This window comes from Tenrec ecaudatus, chromosome 10, assembly GCF_050624435.1.
Source record: "Tenrec ecaudatus isolate mTenEca1 chromosome 10, mTenEca1.hap1, whole genome shotgun sequence".
In the NCBI taxonomy this organism is placed as follows: Eukaryota; Metazoa; Chordata; class Mammalia; order Afrosoricida; family Tenrecidae; genus Tenrec; species Tenrec ecaudatus.
The window spans coordinates 77,353,723-77,369,912 of record NC_134539.1 but is presented as its reverse complement, the minus strand read 5'-3'; the positions used below and the strand labels follow the sequence as shown (position 1 = coordinate 77,369,912).

General features: G+C 53.3%; 2 protein-coding genes across 3 annotated transcripts; one reads left to right on the top strand and one right to left on the bottom strand.

Moving 5' to 3' along the window:
* Window positions 1–707: 707 nt before the first annotated feature.
* On the top strand, window positions 708–6,309 carry TOR1B (torsin family 1 member B). Of its 2 annotated transcripts, XM_075560649.1 has the most exons (5): window positions 716–948; window positions 1,496–1,761; window positions 3,493–3,668; window positions 4,081–4,208; window positions 4,457–6,309. In XM_075560649.1, the coding sequence occupies exons 1-5, from the start codon at window positions 747–749 to the stop codon at window positions 4,696–4,698; spliced, it is 1,014 nt and encodes a 337-aa protein (XP_075416764.1). In that variant the 5' UTR covers window positions 716–746; the 3' UTR covers window positions 4,699–6,309. The 2 variants fall into 2 exon arrangements, with proteins under 2 accessions (XP_075416765.1, XP_075416764.1); XM_075560650.1 differs by lacking the exon at window positions 4,457–6,309 and having other exon boundaries at window positions 708–948; window positions 3,979–4,114.
* A 2,067-nt stretch (window positions 6,310–8,376) lies between these two features.
* On the bottom strand, window positions 8,377–13,519 carry TOR1A (torsin family 1 member A). The gene is made up of 5 exons (XM_075560651.1): window positions 13,278–13,519; window positions 12,158–12,423; window positions 9,620–9,795; window positions 9,385–9,512; window positions 8,377–9,057 (listed from the first exon to the last, which is right to left on the bottom strand). Exons 1-5 carry the CDS (start codon window positions 13,456–13,458, stop codon window positions 8,804–8,806), a joined length of 1,005 nt encoding a protein of 334 aa, XP_075416766.1. The 5' UTR covers window positions 13,459–13,519; the 3' UTR covers window positions 8,377–8,803.
* Between the last annotated feature and the right edge of the window lie 2,671 nt (window positions 13,520–16,190).

The following is a 16,190-nucleotide window of genomic DNA, read 5'->3' as shown; positions in this document are numbered from 1 at the left end:
CTCTTGAAGCGGTGTTAAATGCTTTTCCGTTTTTTCGGTTTATGAAACCCAGAATTGATGAACCCAAAGGGAAAGCAAGTAGAATAAGGGGTTCCAGGAGAGGGGAGTTCCGTGGTGGTGGTGGTGGTGGGGTAAAAGGGAGAGGATGTCAAGAAGTCCGTGTAGAAAAAGAATGACTGTAAACTGATTGTGGTTGCGATTGTATGATTCTACTGGACGTGACTGAAATATGGAATGATGTGATAAATGTATTAAATCCCAACGAATGGGGGGGGGATAAGGAGCTGATACCAGGGGCTTAAATGGAGAGCAAATGTTTTGAGAATGATGAGGGCAATGAGTGTACGTGTAGTGTGCTTTACACAATTGATGTATGTATGGACTGTGAGAAAAGTTGTTTGAGCCCCTAATAAAACGATTTAAAAAAGAAAAAGAAAGTTGGACACTGAATAAAGAATACTGAAGAAGAAAAAAATCCCAACTAATTAATAATTTAAAGAAAAGAAAGCCATCAAAGATAGCGTGAGCTCCAGGTGAAACGAAGTTTCGTACCACCAGCTGTGCCACGCACAAAGATGGTGGCACAGGGCACGACTTCCGCCCCGCAACGACGCGGCCGCCGGGGGGCGGGACTTCGGGGCGGAAATGGCTGCCGTGGACCGGAAATTCTGCTCCCGCGGACCGGAAGTCATGCTCCCGCCGGCCCCTGGGCTGCGAAAGCGCTGCTGGCGGGGCCGAGTGGCGGGATGCTGCTGCGGGCGGGGCGGCTCGGGGGCGCCGGCGGGCTGCTGCTGCTGCTGGCCGTCCGGGCGGCGGCGGCGTTCGAGCCCATCAGCGTGGGCCTCACCATCGGCGCCGCGTCGCTGCTCACCGGCTACCTGTCCTACACGGACTTCTTCTGCCGCTTCTCCGAGTGCTGCCGCGCGGAGCAGCCGCTCAACGCCTCGGGTACGGGGGCGGGAGTGCGGGGCCCGGGGCGCCGTCCCCGCATGGGGGACGGTGGGCGCGGGGGGACGGTGGCAGTGGCCAGCACTGGAGGCGGGAGCTCGGTCGCGACCCCAGCCCCGGGGCCCTGGGAGCGGTGCTCTCGCAGACCAGGTCCAGGTCGCGGGGCCCTGCCCGAGGGCCGTCCTCGGGTTCCAGCCAGAAGAAAGCGAAAGTTCCCCTTCTGCGCCAACTCATCACTCCGTGGTAGTTGGCAACGAGAGGAGCCGCCCGCCGCCGGGGGATCTCCCACCAGGCGGCTAAGTCTGGAAATGGTGAATCCAGGAGAGAACACTGCCTATTTTTCCCGCTTCGCACTCGGGGCTCCGGAGGGGCAGCCGCACTGGCCATCTCCGCAGACGTGGCCCGGGGCTTAGAAACCGTGCGGAATCGCCCACTCCCCGGCGCCTCGCCCCTTCGCCAGCTGGGGAAAGAGCGCCTGGTGTCTTTTTAATGTGCTTTTTTTTTTTTCCCTCTCTCTCTCTCTCTGTTCTGGGACCGGCTCCTTCAGCCCTCAAGCTGGACTTAGAGGAGAAGCTGTTTGGGCAGCATCTGGCCACAGAAGTGATCCTCAAAGCCCTGACTGGCTTCCGGAACAACAAGAATCCCAAGAAACCGCTGAGCCTTTCTTTGCATGGCTGGGCGGGCACAGGCAAGAATTTTGTCAGCCAAATTGTAACAGAGCATCTTCACTCGAAAGGCCTGAAGAGCAACTTTGTACACCTGTTTGTATCGACTCTGCACTTCCCTCACGAGACGAAGATAAAACTGTACCAGGCAAGCCAATTTCCTCTCTCCCTGCTCATGGCTCCTTCGGAGATGCAGGCTACCTGCCCAGTAGCCCAGGCCTGTTTCTCCCCTTTGTGCGGCAGCATCTCTAGGTTTAGCCACTCGGATCCCTTGGCCATTGACAAAGCTGGCCCACATTGACAAAGCTGGCCCACGAGTGAGTTTCTTTCTCACTTGTTCCAAAATAATACCGGTGGGGTGAGTGAGGTGATTTCCTTCAAAAGATGGAGCCAGGAGCGACAAGGTGACTTGCTCTTTACAATCCTTGTGACCTGGCAGCCCAGCAGAAGCTTGAGCCCAAGCCTCCTTTCTCCCAGTCCCCATCTGTAGCCCGATTCTGTGGAGAGTGAGCCCAGGCCACATTCACATTCCAGCACCCCGGTGCTAAGTGAAGAGGCCTTGAACAAGCTGCAGGGACACCATTTCACCTAATGTTCAGCACTTCTGATGCAGCCTCAGCTTTGCCCGGCACTTAGTGCAGACTGCAGACAGAAGGATTGGTACACTCGGTTTGCACCAATCCTGTCTGCTGAGGTTGAGGTTGGTGGCTGAACCTACCCAGTGCACCTCAGGAGAAAGGCCTGGCATGCTGCGGCTGTAATGATGATGGCCGTGGAAAGGCAGTTTTCATAGTAGCCCTACTCTAGCACATAGGGTCCCTGTGGCTTGGAATTGATGGAACCCAGACTCACTAGCATCAAGTGACCCTGGAGAACAGGGTAGACCTGCCCCTGTGAGTTTCCAAGTCTAACTCTTGATGGGTATGGGTAGAAAGTCCCTTCAGTCTCCCTCAGAGCGACTGGTGGTTTTGAACTGCTGATCTTGCAGTTAGCAGCCCAGCATGGAATCACTACACCACCGGGGCTCCTAGTAAATGGGAACAGGCTTGTTTCTTAAAATAGAGTTCATTCACGTTGTTTCTCCCATCTTTCAACGCTTTGGCACAGGTTTCTGCCTTACAAAGAAAGCCTCCCAGAATTGAGCCTGGAGAGTCTTGTCTCTCCTTCTGAGACATTTGCTTCTCCATTGAGAGCAGGTTTTCTGGTGTAGTTGGTGTCATTGGGAGAGTGGTGAGGGTTGTCCTCATCAAAGTTATCACGCTTGCAGTTCTTGGGGCCTGAAGTGGGAAACAGAAACTAGACTGAAGAAGGAAGTAGAGACGGTTGGCTGCCACTTACACTCGGAAGACAGGAAGCTTGCCCCAAAGAAAATGCTTTTTCTTACTTTCCAAACTCTGTCAGCTCTTCAGGAACAGAGTAAGAAGTAGGCCAGGGGGCCTCTGGGGGGGTTTCATGGTGGGGGTGGGGAGGGGGCTTGGTGCTTGTATGTCTGTCTGTTTCAAGCAAGCACCAGAAAGGCCACTAGTCTCGGGCTCTGTGCGGTCTCCATCCAGTGAATGACCCTTTGGCTGGTGCAAAACTTAACTCCAGATTTCCCATCACTGTGAGATGAATATGGTGAGAGTCTTTTATCCCACACCTTTCCTGTTTCCATGAGTCACGGCCTGCTATGGGTGCTAGGACATAGAAACCGTCCTCACATCTGATCCTGCCTCTCTTCCACTTCCCACTTTGGCTAGGGAAGGTTTGGAACAGCTGTCTCTCAGAATGGAGGATAGGATGCCACCGAGAGCTCGGATTGTTCCTCTTGCCGAGCATGCAGCGCCATGGGGCTGCACCTTTGAGCTTCAGCCTCCCTCTCCTTTCATGGCCCGGCCAGGACCAGTTGCAGAAGTGGATCCGGGGTAACGTGACCGCGTGCGCCAGTTCTGTTTTCATCTTTGACGAGATGGATAAATTGCACCCGGGGCTCATCGATGCCATCAAGCCGTTTCTGGACTACTACGAGCAGGTCGACGGAGTGTCCTACCGGAAGGCCATCTTCATCTTCCTCAGGTCAGCAAGGGGTGCTTGCTTGGGCCGAGACGGGAGGCTGGCGCATCCTGGCAAGGGCTGGCTTGTAGGCCCCAAGGACAGAAGACGCCGGTCTGGCACCAGCGCCTTTGCTGTGAGGCTGCGAGCTAGGGTCTGTGTGGCACAGTGTGAGGAGAACAGAAACATCAGCAAACTCATCGCTGAAGAGCGATCTCTGTCACAGCGCTGGCCACCCTCCGTGTTATATTCCGAGAGCGGGGTGGGGGTGCGACTGGGAGGGTGGGGGTTAAGCTCCTTGAGAGCAAACACTATTCTTTTCTTCCTTCTGTAGCACCCAATAGGTATTCCTTGCTTGAGAGTAGACCAGGGACAGGGAGGCATATCCTCTCACCAAGCCCAAGTCTGACTGTGATGCTACTCTTGTCCGACCCAGCAACGCCGGCGGGGACCTCATAACCAAGGTGGCGCTGGACTTTTGGAGGGCGGGAAGGAAGCGGGAAGACATTCAGCTGAAAGACTTGGAGCCTGTGCTGTCCGTTGGCGCCTTCAATAACAAGCACAGTAAGTCCCCGCCGGATGACAGGCCCTGGAGCAGCTTTGGCGGCAGAGCTGTGTGCTGTTTTCCGCTTGCCTCTGACTGCCCAGGGGACTTTTCCTCCCATCCTCAGCCCTGCTGCTGCATCACCCCTCACAGAGAGCAGCTCCCTGGAGGGGAGAGGGGGGGAGCGCATGCCACGGGCGGTGAGCAGAGTGGCCCATCAAAGGCCTGCGAATGGGTGGGAAACCCCCGCGGTGTCTCCCTTTTGCAGGTGGCCTGTGGCACAGTGGCCTGATAGACAAAAACCTCATCGACTATTACATACCCTTCCTGCCATTGGAGTACCGGCACGTGAAGATGTGTGTGCGGGCAGAAATGAAGGCCCGCGGCATGACCGTCGATGAAGACATCGTCACCAGGGTGGCCGAGGAAATGACGTTCTTCCCGAAAGACGAGAAAATCTACTCGGACAAGGGCTGCAAGACTGTGCAGTCCCGGCTCGATTTTCACTGAGCTTTTTGCATCCGATGGGAGAAGTGACGACAGGGATGGGAGACCAGCAAACCAGGCCCTCCCTTGCCTCGTGGAAGCACTTTGGAATACCTCTCTGGGGGTCTGCACGTTTTGCACATCTTGCACGGTGGGCTTTCAGGATCGGGGAGTTCTGAAGGAAGAGCTGGTTTTCAAAGCCACTGATCGGCCGGCACTCTTGCCGTTTTGCAGCCTGACAGAATCCCCCCTGCTCACAGCTGGCTGGAACTTCCAGCTAGAACTTTGACAGAATTGCCTTGGGTGCCGCTGTACGAGTGGAAGCTGAGGATTGCACCCCCATGCAGCGCTGCCCTTGGGGCCTGTTGTGTTCGGGTAGAAGGGGTTGAAGCATTTGGCCTCCGTCTTCTCTTTCCCCCCCCTCACCTCTTCATGACAGGCCATTGGCTCCCTTGTAGTGCTGTAGTTAGAATGGGTGCAGGCAGTCTCCCCCAGGGCTGTGGGCCAGTCCCCCGAGCACCATTGGCCAATGTGTGTGGGGCAGGGGGTTGTGTCTGGTGACTTCTGTGGATCCAGGCAGGTGTGGGCTTTCTGGCTACTGGTGACAGGCTGAGGCATGGGAAGCTTTCATCCATTTCTCCCTGCGTTCCACCCTGGTCTTCCTTGCTCCGCACCTGCCCCTGCACTTCCCTTACCTAGACTTTCCGGCCACACCAGGACAAGGGCCAGTTGGAGTGCTGGCTCTGCACTCAGGGTCTCCATCCCCATGGCGAAAGGCCCATGGCCGCCTTTGCATGGGACAGTCTGAAATCTGTGGGGCGTGTTTGTCCTCCAGTGACTGGGGTCTGCTTCAGTCCCCGGGTCCCACATGACCAAAGCACAGGGTATGCCGTGTGTCTTACACAAGAAGTGCCTGGGGCTTCAGGACTGTTTTATTTTTTTAACCTCAGAGTCTATATAATGGAAGCATAGGATGTTGCTGATTTTAAAATCTGGGTGGCTGTTCCTTTCTCAGGGGACTCTTAAATGGGATGGGTTTTTAGTACTAATGTGTGATTGGGAGAAGAGAAGGAGTGTCACAAAGTTTGGTGGGAAAAAAAAATCAAGGGATGACAAGATGGCATTTCCCACAAATCTGCTGTCGCCATCGTGTGGTGGTGGCTGGACCTGGTGTCATCGGCTATGGCTGGCCGGCCCTGCTGCTTGGGAATAAGATGCGTGCAGTGTGTCCACCCTGTAGTTGCCACGTGACTGCAGACTCACATCCACAACTGCGTGCACCCTTTCCACGTGACATTGTAGTAGGGAAAATGCCTTGTGCGGTATCAAACAAGGGTGGGGACGGGGAGATGCCAAAGTGAGACTTCCGATAATTGGTTCATATTCTCAAATTGGAATGAGGCCACATTTCTTTTATAACCTTTAGGGTGTCTGGCCAGGAGACAAGGTTCTCTGTTTACAGTGATGCAACACTCAACGTGTTGGCCACCTTTGGACTGCTAGTACTGATGTGTAACTCCAAGAGGCCACGGTGGAGCCTGGCCCAGTCCTCCCCACCCTGTGTGAGAGCAAGCCAGCTTGAACTGATATTGGATACAAAATAATAAAGCCTAAGTTTTATTGTGGGAAGTGTAACTTGCTAACTTCCTTCTCGTCTATTTATTCAGTACTGTTGACCTTGAGTAAAGGGTGACACTAGCCCGCCTTCGAGGGCAGTTTGTACGTTAGCTGGAGGCAGTGGTTACCTTGAAGGCTAGTGTCTTCCTCAACCACCTGATGCAAGTTTTCATTAGAAACAAGTGAAATTAATGTCAGAAGGGAATTGAGACCCAGGAGCACGAGACTGGTTCTGAGATTCTGGACCTGAGAGCCAAGGGCCCAGCTCAGACCCAGGAAATTGAGCTGCTGGTTCTTGCTGCCCACAGGTGGTGAATACAGTGCAATCCAGATCAGGTTCAGCAGACCCTCAGCTCAATCGCACTTCACCTGGCATCGTCCCTGTTGGGAAATGCTAACACTGACCTTCACAGGACTGAAGATCAGCTGACTTGCTAGCAAGCTTACACCCTTCCTGCTGTCATCCTGCCCGGTCCCCTCCCTTCTCAGGGGACACTGGAGCCCCCCGAGACGTCCCAGGGCTGGGATACAACGTCTACAGCTGGAACCTTCCAAACAAAAGCTGGGACCAGGTGCCGGAACTGTCATCCAATGAAAGGGGGACCAGACCTGGTGGCGGAGTTCAAGGCAACAGGGCTGGAGGGTGAGGACACCAATACGTTTCTGGCACTTGGAGCCATCCTTAGGCGGTCTGGCTGGCCCTCAAAGCGACCCCCTACATGGGGGCTCCGTCAGGCCAGAAGCGGAATTGGCCCAGCTGAGCTGGCTTCCGTGCCTTGCCCTGCCTGTTTAGGGTTCACACCCATGATTCACAAACCAAGGTGTCTGATCTACAGGAGTCCCGATGGCACAAGTGGTTAAGCCCGTGAGGACCAACCCAACCCAGAAAGCCCAGGACCCGCTGCTGTCACCCATTCCTGCTCAGGGCCTCATGAAAAGGGCGGCTCAAACCCCACCAGATGCCTTGGAACCAGAGAATGCTGGTGGTCCACTTTCAAAAGGCCACGGCGCTGAGAACCCCATGGGAGCACCGTTCTCTGTCCACATGTCCTCCTGCTGCCATAAGTCAATGGACTACTTGGAGCCCTGGTGGTGTGGTAGTTATACATTGCACTTCTACTCGAAAGGGCAGCAGTTCAAAACCACCAGCAGCTCTGCAGTAGAAAGATGGGCTTTTCTATTTCGGAGTCAGCATCAACTTGATGGCAGCCAGTGAGTGAATCTCTATGGTGCTCAACACTCCTCTCCCCCCAAAAAACAAAACCCACTGCCATCGAGTCACTTCTGACTCACAGCAACCCTGCCAGACCACAGAACTGCCCCTGTGAGTTTATGGGATGGCACATCATTATGGAGAGAGAACGCTGCCTTTCTTCCAGGCGCCTGGTGGCTTGCCAACAAGGTCAGCTGTTCAAACTCACCAGATGCTCCGTGGGAGAAAGAGGAGGCATGACTTGTAACCCTTGACCCTTGTTAACTGAGCAGTGTGTTGGGGAGCTGAGCCAGGACTGAGATTATGAACCTGACAGCACCTGTTGTCCAACACCCCACACACAAGGTAAGAGTGTACTCACAGATTACAGAAATACAACTTTATGCCACAGTTGCTGTTTGCATTTATAAATAAAACAGCGTTCCCAACACCCTCAGGAGAGGCAGCTGAGCTTTCATGGGGAGGTTTTGGTGTCCCAGGAGGAAACCCAGGGATCAGAGGAAGCTTTCAAATGTATGGACGGATAGCAGAACCGCCACACAATTATGAACCCAGTACTGAGCCAGAGGGGGTGTGGGAAAGAGTTAAGGACCTTCCTCCAAGGGGTCTGCGGGACAGGCAAGGGACATTGGCGACTACTTTTCTTAGCCAGCCAGGAGGCCTACTCCCGCTGCCCGGGTCAGATGGTAACCAAGACATTTAAGACCTGCGCTGCAATGAATGAGCCTGAGCACCCCTGGAAGCTGTGACCCTTTCCCGCTGTGCTGCCTCGCCCCGTGAGGTGCTAGCTGTGGCCTTCCTGTGACAGATCTGCTCCCCTGCTCCAGCCTGTGTCTCCAGCGATGTCAACCTACAGGAAAACACCAAGGTCGTGATGGTGGGCTGCGCTTTTAAGGTAAAGACACCATGGAGTGGCGCCAGCAATGTCACCAACCAGACAAGCCACAGAGCCAGCAGACGGCCGGGTCCAAAGAGTTCCTCAGTGTTAAAGATCCTTGTAAGTAAAGTTGTCACCTTTCCAATAAAACGTACTCGTCTTTCCTTGGAACAGAAACAATTACCATTAAAACATGATTTTTAAAAAGTCCTGGCTGCGGGGGCGGGCTCCTTCTGAGGCTCTGGAGGCGGCCCCACGGTCCAGGGCTGGGAGGGGCCACGGCCTGCGGACTCCAAGGCAGGAGAACAGTGCCCAGAGAAGTTCCTGCCTGGGCACCCGGGGAAGAGCGCATGTCACCGCTGGCGGGGGCAGGGCGGTAGCTGCAGTCCCACGGCTGCTTCTGCAGGCAGGCTCCCGTGACATCAGTCTTCGTCATAGTAATAGTCTAACTTGGTGTACACAGTTTTGCAGCCTTTGTCAGAGAAAACCCTCTCCTCTTTGGGGGAAAACGTCATCTCGTCGGCCACTTTGGTCACAATGTCCTCGTCAACCTCATAACCGCGAGACTGCATTTCCACGCGGATGCACATCTTCAAGTGCTTGTACTCCAGCGGGAGGAAGGGGACAAAATAATCAATGAGATTCCGGTCGATTAAGCTGCTGTGCCAGAAGCCACCTGGAAAACAGAAAAAGATGCTGTTCTTCCACCGTCCCACCTGTCTGCCCACCCACCCTCCCGCCATCATGTGCCTGATTCACTCTGTAAGACAGGGTAGAACTGCCCCTGTGGGTTTCTGAGAATGCAACTCTTTATGGGAGCAGACAGCCTCATCTTACTTCCTAGGAGAGGGTGGTGGTTTCGAACTGCTGACCTTGTGGTTAGCAGCCCCACTCGTAACCACTCTGCCACCAGGGCTCCTCCAACGGGGGAGAAAGGGCTGCGAATCTTTCTGACTAGCTCCTGACTGCTCTCTGACGGAGGGGCACCAGCAGTCCCACTCACTGTTCTTGTTGTTGAAGACCGACACAGACAAGGCGTGCTCGATGTCCTTGAGCTTGATTTCTTCCCTCTGCTTCCCACTCCTCCAGAAATCCAGAGCCACGTCTGTGATCCGCTCGGCTCCAGCATTGCTACAAAAAGCATTCTGATGAACCTGGACTGGGTTTTCTCGGGAAACGCACGCAGGCTCGGGCTCCCCAGCTCTTCCCCGGCATCCCCGGGCCTGCGGAGACCTTACCTGAGGAAGATGAAGATGGCTTTCTGATAAGAGACGCCATCCACCAGGTCGTAGTAGTCTAGGAAAGGTTTGATGGCGTCTATGAGGCCGGCGTGCATTTTATCCATTTCGTCAAATATGAAGATAGAGCTCGCACAGGTGCTCACGTTGCCTCGGACCCACTGCTGTAACTGATCCTACGGTTCGAGGGGCGGCAGAACAAAGCTGTTAAGGGAGATCAAACCATTCTAGCACACACGCCTGTTACCACCACGAACGCGGTCACCGGGTGCTGCCTGTGCACTACGCAGGGCACTCTGAACTCCAGGCACGGGCTCTTTTGTGCCTCACAACAGCCCCAGGTGGGCAGTGCCAGACCCATTTGAGGTGCCCAGGATGACAGTACGCGGTAGAACTGGGCCCGGGCCCAGCTGACTGAATCCAAAGCCCTTTGACTAGAATGGCTCTGCTGTGAGCTGCCACACCCACGCTGCCCTGCCATCAGAATGGTGGCAGTAATACATCCTCCACGCACACCAGCCTTCTGACAAGGAGGAAGAGACCAAGTGTCTCATTCCGTCCTAAGACCAGCCTGGGAGAGACAGTGAGGGGCAGGCTCCAGTGCCCATGTGCCCTGGGAAATGTCTGGTCAGGCGGCACTTTAATTTCTGGAAAAATGCCCAACCATTAGTGTGGTTAGGTGGTTTTCGGAACACTAAGCAATTGAGGTTAGAGGCCCCTGAAGCCATCGGATCAGAAAGTTGCAGTTGCGTTGTGGAGCTGTAGAAAGCTTTCCTAAGCGGTTGGCTTAATAGTGACAAGGGAAGGCAAGGCTAGCCCAACCCCCAGGAAGAACTCTGGCAGGTACCTTGTCTCATTGCTGACTTGGCTACTGTGATCAGGGTAACAATGTTTCACACATGTAGCTAATGGCAACAGTTGCTCTGCTCTGAGGCTGCTTGGTGGTAGTAAGGGTTCCCCGGCCGCATATCTGAGTGAACTACAGAAGTTTGACTGCACTCCGATAAATTAGGTTCTAATACTCATGGCTATCTATCCCACTCTGCTACCTGGACTTACAAGCACCAAACCAAGCACCCGCAATAAGCAGGGGGTAGGCAAAGCCTGAGCATGGTATTTTACTGGCCTTCCCAAGCCCATCAAAGTGGTTGCTGTATATACTCCAGTATAAGCCGAACAGCAGCTGAGGCACCTAATTTTACCACAAAAACTGCATTAAAATGTGCTTTAAAAACAGCTTATACATGAGTATATATGGTAGAATGTAAACTCTAAACTCACTGCCATCAAATTAATTCTGACTCACAATAAGGCAGGGTGGAACTGCCTCCATGGGTTTCAGACTAACCCTGGGAGCAACTGGCAGTTTTGAACTGCTGACCTCCCCATTAAGAGCCCAACGTGTAACCACTATGCCCCCAGGGTTCTCTTGTAGCCTGGACTATCTCGAGATGTTACTACTGGGCTTTGACACCACCCGGGCTCCTGGTCTATCCAGAGGTGCCTCTGGGGGTGAGCAGTGAGGGAGCTTGAGCCACCGTCTGTCTCTGGCCGGTAGTTGAGCATGTCATTGTTGAATCCAACCCCACTATGTAGATAAGGAAATGGAGGCACAGCAAAGGTAGGGGCCTGAGTGCTGACTACAGTGGCTAACTCCTCTCGTTCTGCCTCAGTTAGCCAGTTTTAGAGCCAACAGTCTGGCACCCTGGGAAAGCAAGTGCCTGGTCTTTCTCCCTAAGAGCAGCAGGCAGGTTGGGCCCCAAAGCCTTTCTTGTTAGCAGCCCTTTGTGTCACCGCATGCCCCAGGGCTCCTTAAACAGCAGTATTAACCCGTCTCTGACGGCAAATACGCCAGGCACCGTAGTAGGTACTTCACGTGAAGATCTACCGACTTTGCCTGGATGGCACAGCTGGCGGTGAAGCATTAGGGGGCTCGAATCCAGGTGTCTGTTGCCAATGCTCAGGGCTGTTCGTGAGTGCAACCGTGAAATCAATGTGTAACTAACTAAAGACACATCGAGTCTCCCTGGAAACATGTCCCAGCCGTAAAATGAGTCCGATGTGGCCATCTGTAAGTTGGGTTTGAATAGGTCTCTCTGGAATCCCTGACCCACTCCCTAAACCGGGCGCCCCTGGGCCTGCTCTCAGAAACCATGGCAAAGGTTTGCTGGTGAAATGACACACACTCCAGCCGCTAGACCACGGTTCTCAACCTTCCTGATGCTGAGACCCCTTAATACAGTTCCTCATGTTGTGGGACCCCCCCAACCATAAAGTCATTTTTGTTGCTCCTTCATAACTATTTTTGCTATTGCTATGAATTAGGCAATCCCTGTGAAAGAGTCCTTTAACCCCTAAAGGGATCGAAACCCATAGGTTGAGAACCGCTGCTCTAAACCATTCTAAAGGGAACTGACACATTTAGCTGTTTTTCAAGTTCACACTAATTTCCGCCGGGAGGCCCAAATCCCATTCCACAACCAAAGACACCCCCAAATCCAGCATTATCCACTAAGGAGTTCAAAATTCTGGCCTTGCCTTGTACAGGGTAATGTTCGAAGCGTGTGGGAAGTGCAGGGTGGCCACAAACAGGTGGACGTAGTTGCTGTGCAGGCCACCCTCATAAATATTCTCCGCAATGATTTTGCTGACAAAATTTTTGCCGGTGCCAGTCCAGCCGTGCAGAGAGAGGGTGAGGGGTTTCTTGGGCTTTGGGTTGCTTATGAAGCCAAACACCGCATTGAGGATGATTTTCTTGGCGAGATGTTGCCCAAAGAACTTGCTATCCAGGTCCTTCTGCAGCGCTGGGGAAAAGCAAAGCCAGTGAGAAGCAGGAGAAGAAACAGGTGGTAAAACTTGGCAACATTTACAGGCCCAGGTGAAACTCGGCATGGCCATGGAACTTCCCCAAGCTTGTGTGAAATGTTGACACAAGGCGGGCTGGGAGTACCCGTCCCAAAGGGGAACTGTGGGTCCCAGCTCTTCCTTCGCTCCCTGCCATCAAGTCAAGGCTGACTCACAGCGCCCCGCCCTCAGGGTTTCCCAGACTAACTGTCCACAGGAGCAGAAAGCCCAGTCTTTCTCCCGCGGAATTGCGGGCAGTTGCCAACAGTCAATCATGAGGATCGCAGCCCAACGCGTAACCACCACACCACCAGGCTTCCTGTCTGCCTTTGCTGGTCCTGTCCATTCGAATGCCCTGAGCCGTAGGAAGACTAAACGGGTCCTTGGGCTTTACTGCTACCTGTTGGCATCCCTAGGTCCTGCTCAGCGCCTCCCACTCCACGGCTGGGCAAGAGAAGGGCTGCAGAGGAACCACCAGCCACCTACTCCGGAAGAGTCCCCGCCATGCTTCCTGTCCCCAGCCAGGATGGGGGTTCAACGCTCGGCGAGCAAGTTGACAGCACAGTGCATGCCCCAAGCTTCTGCGGGGAGCGGCGCAGGCTGCGGCTCCAGGCTCGGGGGCCAAAGTCCGCTCGGTCGCCGTCAGGGAGCCAAGCCACCCGCTACGCCCCGGGCACTCGGATGACTGCATCCGAGCGCTGGCTCGTGCCCAGGCCGGCTCCGGTTCTGCCCAGGCTTCTGGTCCCCCTGTGCGCGCCCGCACGCGCGTCTGACAGCCCAGCCAAGCGACCAGGGCGAGCCCCCGGGGCCCTACCTTCGCGGCTGAGAGCCCGCTTTTGGCCGCAGCACTCGGCGAAGAGGCAGTAGAGGCGCGGGTAGGAGATGTAGCCGGTGAGGACGCCGGCCAGGGCCAGCCCCAGGCTGATGGGCTCCACCGCCCGCACCGTCCAAGGCGCCAGGAGCAGCAGGCCCAGCGCGGCCCGGCCCAGCTTCATGCCCGGACCCGCGCCGCGCCTCCAGCCCTCGGGCTTGCCGCCGTAAAGCGTCACCGCGCGGCCGCTTCCGCTTCCGCTTCCGCTTTCGCCCGCGCCCCGGCCTCCATCTTTGCGCCGGGCGAGGCTCCTCCCACTTTGGGCGGCCACCTTCTCGGGGGAGGGGCCGAGGACGCCCACTTCCGGCCACGCTGGGGGCGGGCCCCGCCTTCTCCCTCCCCTTCCTTCTCCCTCCCTTCCCCTTCTCCCTCCTCGACAGGACCCCCCGGCTTTAAAGAAAAAGCTTTATTTGATCAGAACAGATTTACAGAAAACTTGAGAAGCTAGACCAGAGTTCCCACTGTAACATCTCCCAAAACGCCTCGCATTTGTCAGAGTTCGTGACCCACCATGGACACAGCATGGATGTTAGGATGGGTGCGTGGGAGATTTCCTTCTCGCTTCTGTCAGGTACAGCAAGCAGTAAGGTCGCCCTGATACTTATTTTATACTTTGGAGTACCGTCCCATCCTGCTTTGTATCACTGTTCACACTGCCCCAGCTTTCGCAGCGCTTCTTGTTGGCTCCTCTGTCCCTTTGAGCAGTCCTGATGGCAAAGTCAGCAGTTCAAAGCCACCAGCCGCCCCGCGGGACACAGTCGGGGCTTTCTATTCCTGGGAAGAGGTACAGTCACAGGGGCAGTTCTGTTCTATTCTAGAAGGTCGACTTTTTGACTGTGAGTTTGGGTTGGGGTTTCTCTTTCTTTTCGTTTTAGCATTTCTTACTTTGGGGCACAACAAGGTGTCTAGGTGTCTGTCCCTCTCCCTGGGAGTCTCCTTCTTCACCGACTTTCTACTTTGTCAAGCATGATGTTCTTCTCCAGGGAGGGGACCCTCTTGAGAACATGCCCAAAGTGTCATCCATACTTCCAAGAAGCATCCTGGCTTTACATTTCCAAGGCAGTTTTGTCTAGTTTACTGGCAGCCCAAGGCTATGTTTCATATCCTCCCACAGCACCATAATTCAAAGGCACTAATTCTTCTTCAGACATCCCTATTTGCTGTCCAGCATGAATATACCATCGCTTGTAATGGTGTCCAACTATCAAAAGATATAGCATTTGGGGTCTTAAAGGCTTGAAGGTAAACAAGTGGCCATCTAAATCAGAAGCAACAAAGCCCACATGGAAGAAGCATACTAGCCTGTGCAATGATGAGGTGTCGAAGCGATCAGGTATCAGGTATCATCAGAACAAAAAATCATATCATTGTGAATGAGGAGGGGAGTGCAGGGTGGAGACCCAAAACCCATTCGTAGGCCACTAGACATTCCCTTACAGAAGAATCTCAGGGAGTTGACGAGCCAGTCAGGGTGTGATGTACCAATGATGAAACATGCAACTTTCCTCTAGTTCCTAAATGCTTCCTCCTCCACCACCACCACCCACTATCATGATCCCAATCCTACCTTACAAATCTGCCTAGACCAGAGGATATACACTGGTACAGATAGGAATTGGAAACACAGGGAATCCAGGGCCAATGATCCCTTCAGGACCAGTGGTGTGAGTGGTGATACTGGGAGGATGGAGGGTGGGTGGGTTGGAAAGGGGGAACCAAATACAAGGTCCTACTTATAACCTCCTCCCGGGGAGGGGGGTGGACAACATAAAAGTGGGTGAAGGGAGACATTGGACAGGGTAAGATATGATAAAATAATAATTTTTAAATTATCTGTCAAGGGTTCATGAGGGAGGGGAGCTGGGAGGGAGGGGAAAACTGAGGAGCTGATGCCAGGGGCTTAGGTGGAGAGCAAATGTTTTGAGAATGATGAGGGCAATGAATGTGCAAATGTGCTTTACACAATTGATGTATGGATTGTGATAAGAGTTGTATGAGACCCTAATAAAACAATAAAAAGAAAATAACATAGCTTGCATCAGTCATATCTTAGTCTTCAAAGTGGCGTGTTTTGAAGAAGTCTTGTGCATATTTACCTCATGCTAAGTGTGATTTCTTTACCACTGCTTCCATGGGCCTTGATTGTGCATCCAATTAACATGAATTATTTGGCAGCCTCAATTATGTCCTCTGTGTATTGGGTCCAGTTGTTAAGACTAGATAGATAGATAGATAGATAAATTTGAATGTAATCTGTATTGAAGGCTGTAGTTTTTGATCTTCAAGTGTTCTTTGCTTTCAGCACATAAGGTTATGTTATCTGAATATCACAAATTGATCATGAGTCTTCCTCCAATCCTGATGCTGTATTCCTATAATCCAGCTTCCCAGATTAAATAAATAGGCTGAAAAAAACACAATTCTGGTGTACACTCTTCTTGATCTTAAGCATGTTGAATCCTTTGTTTAGTCCAAGGACTGCCTCTAGTCTGTGTACAGGTTTCTACATGAGCAGAATTAAGTACTCCAAAACTCCCATTCTTCTCAAGACTATCCATAATTCGTTCTGATCCACACAGTCAAATACCTTTGCACGGTCAGGAAAATGCAAGTAAACTTCTTTCTGGCATTCTCTGTATTCTCTGGTATTTTCTGACAAGATGTGTCTGACATCAGCAATGATAGCCCTTATCCCATGCCCTCTTCTATATCTATTTTGCATTTCGGGCAGCTCCTGGTTCATATACTGATACAACTGTTTAGGAGTTACCTTTAGCAAAATTTCACTTGCATGATTACAGAAATTTCCCCCACGTTTTGTTGTATTACCTTTCTTTGGAATGGGCAAAAATTTGA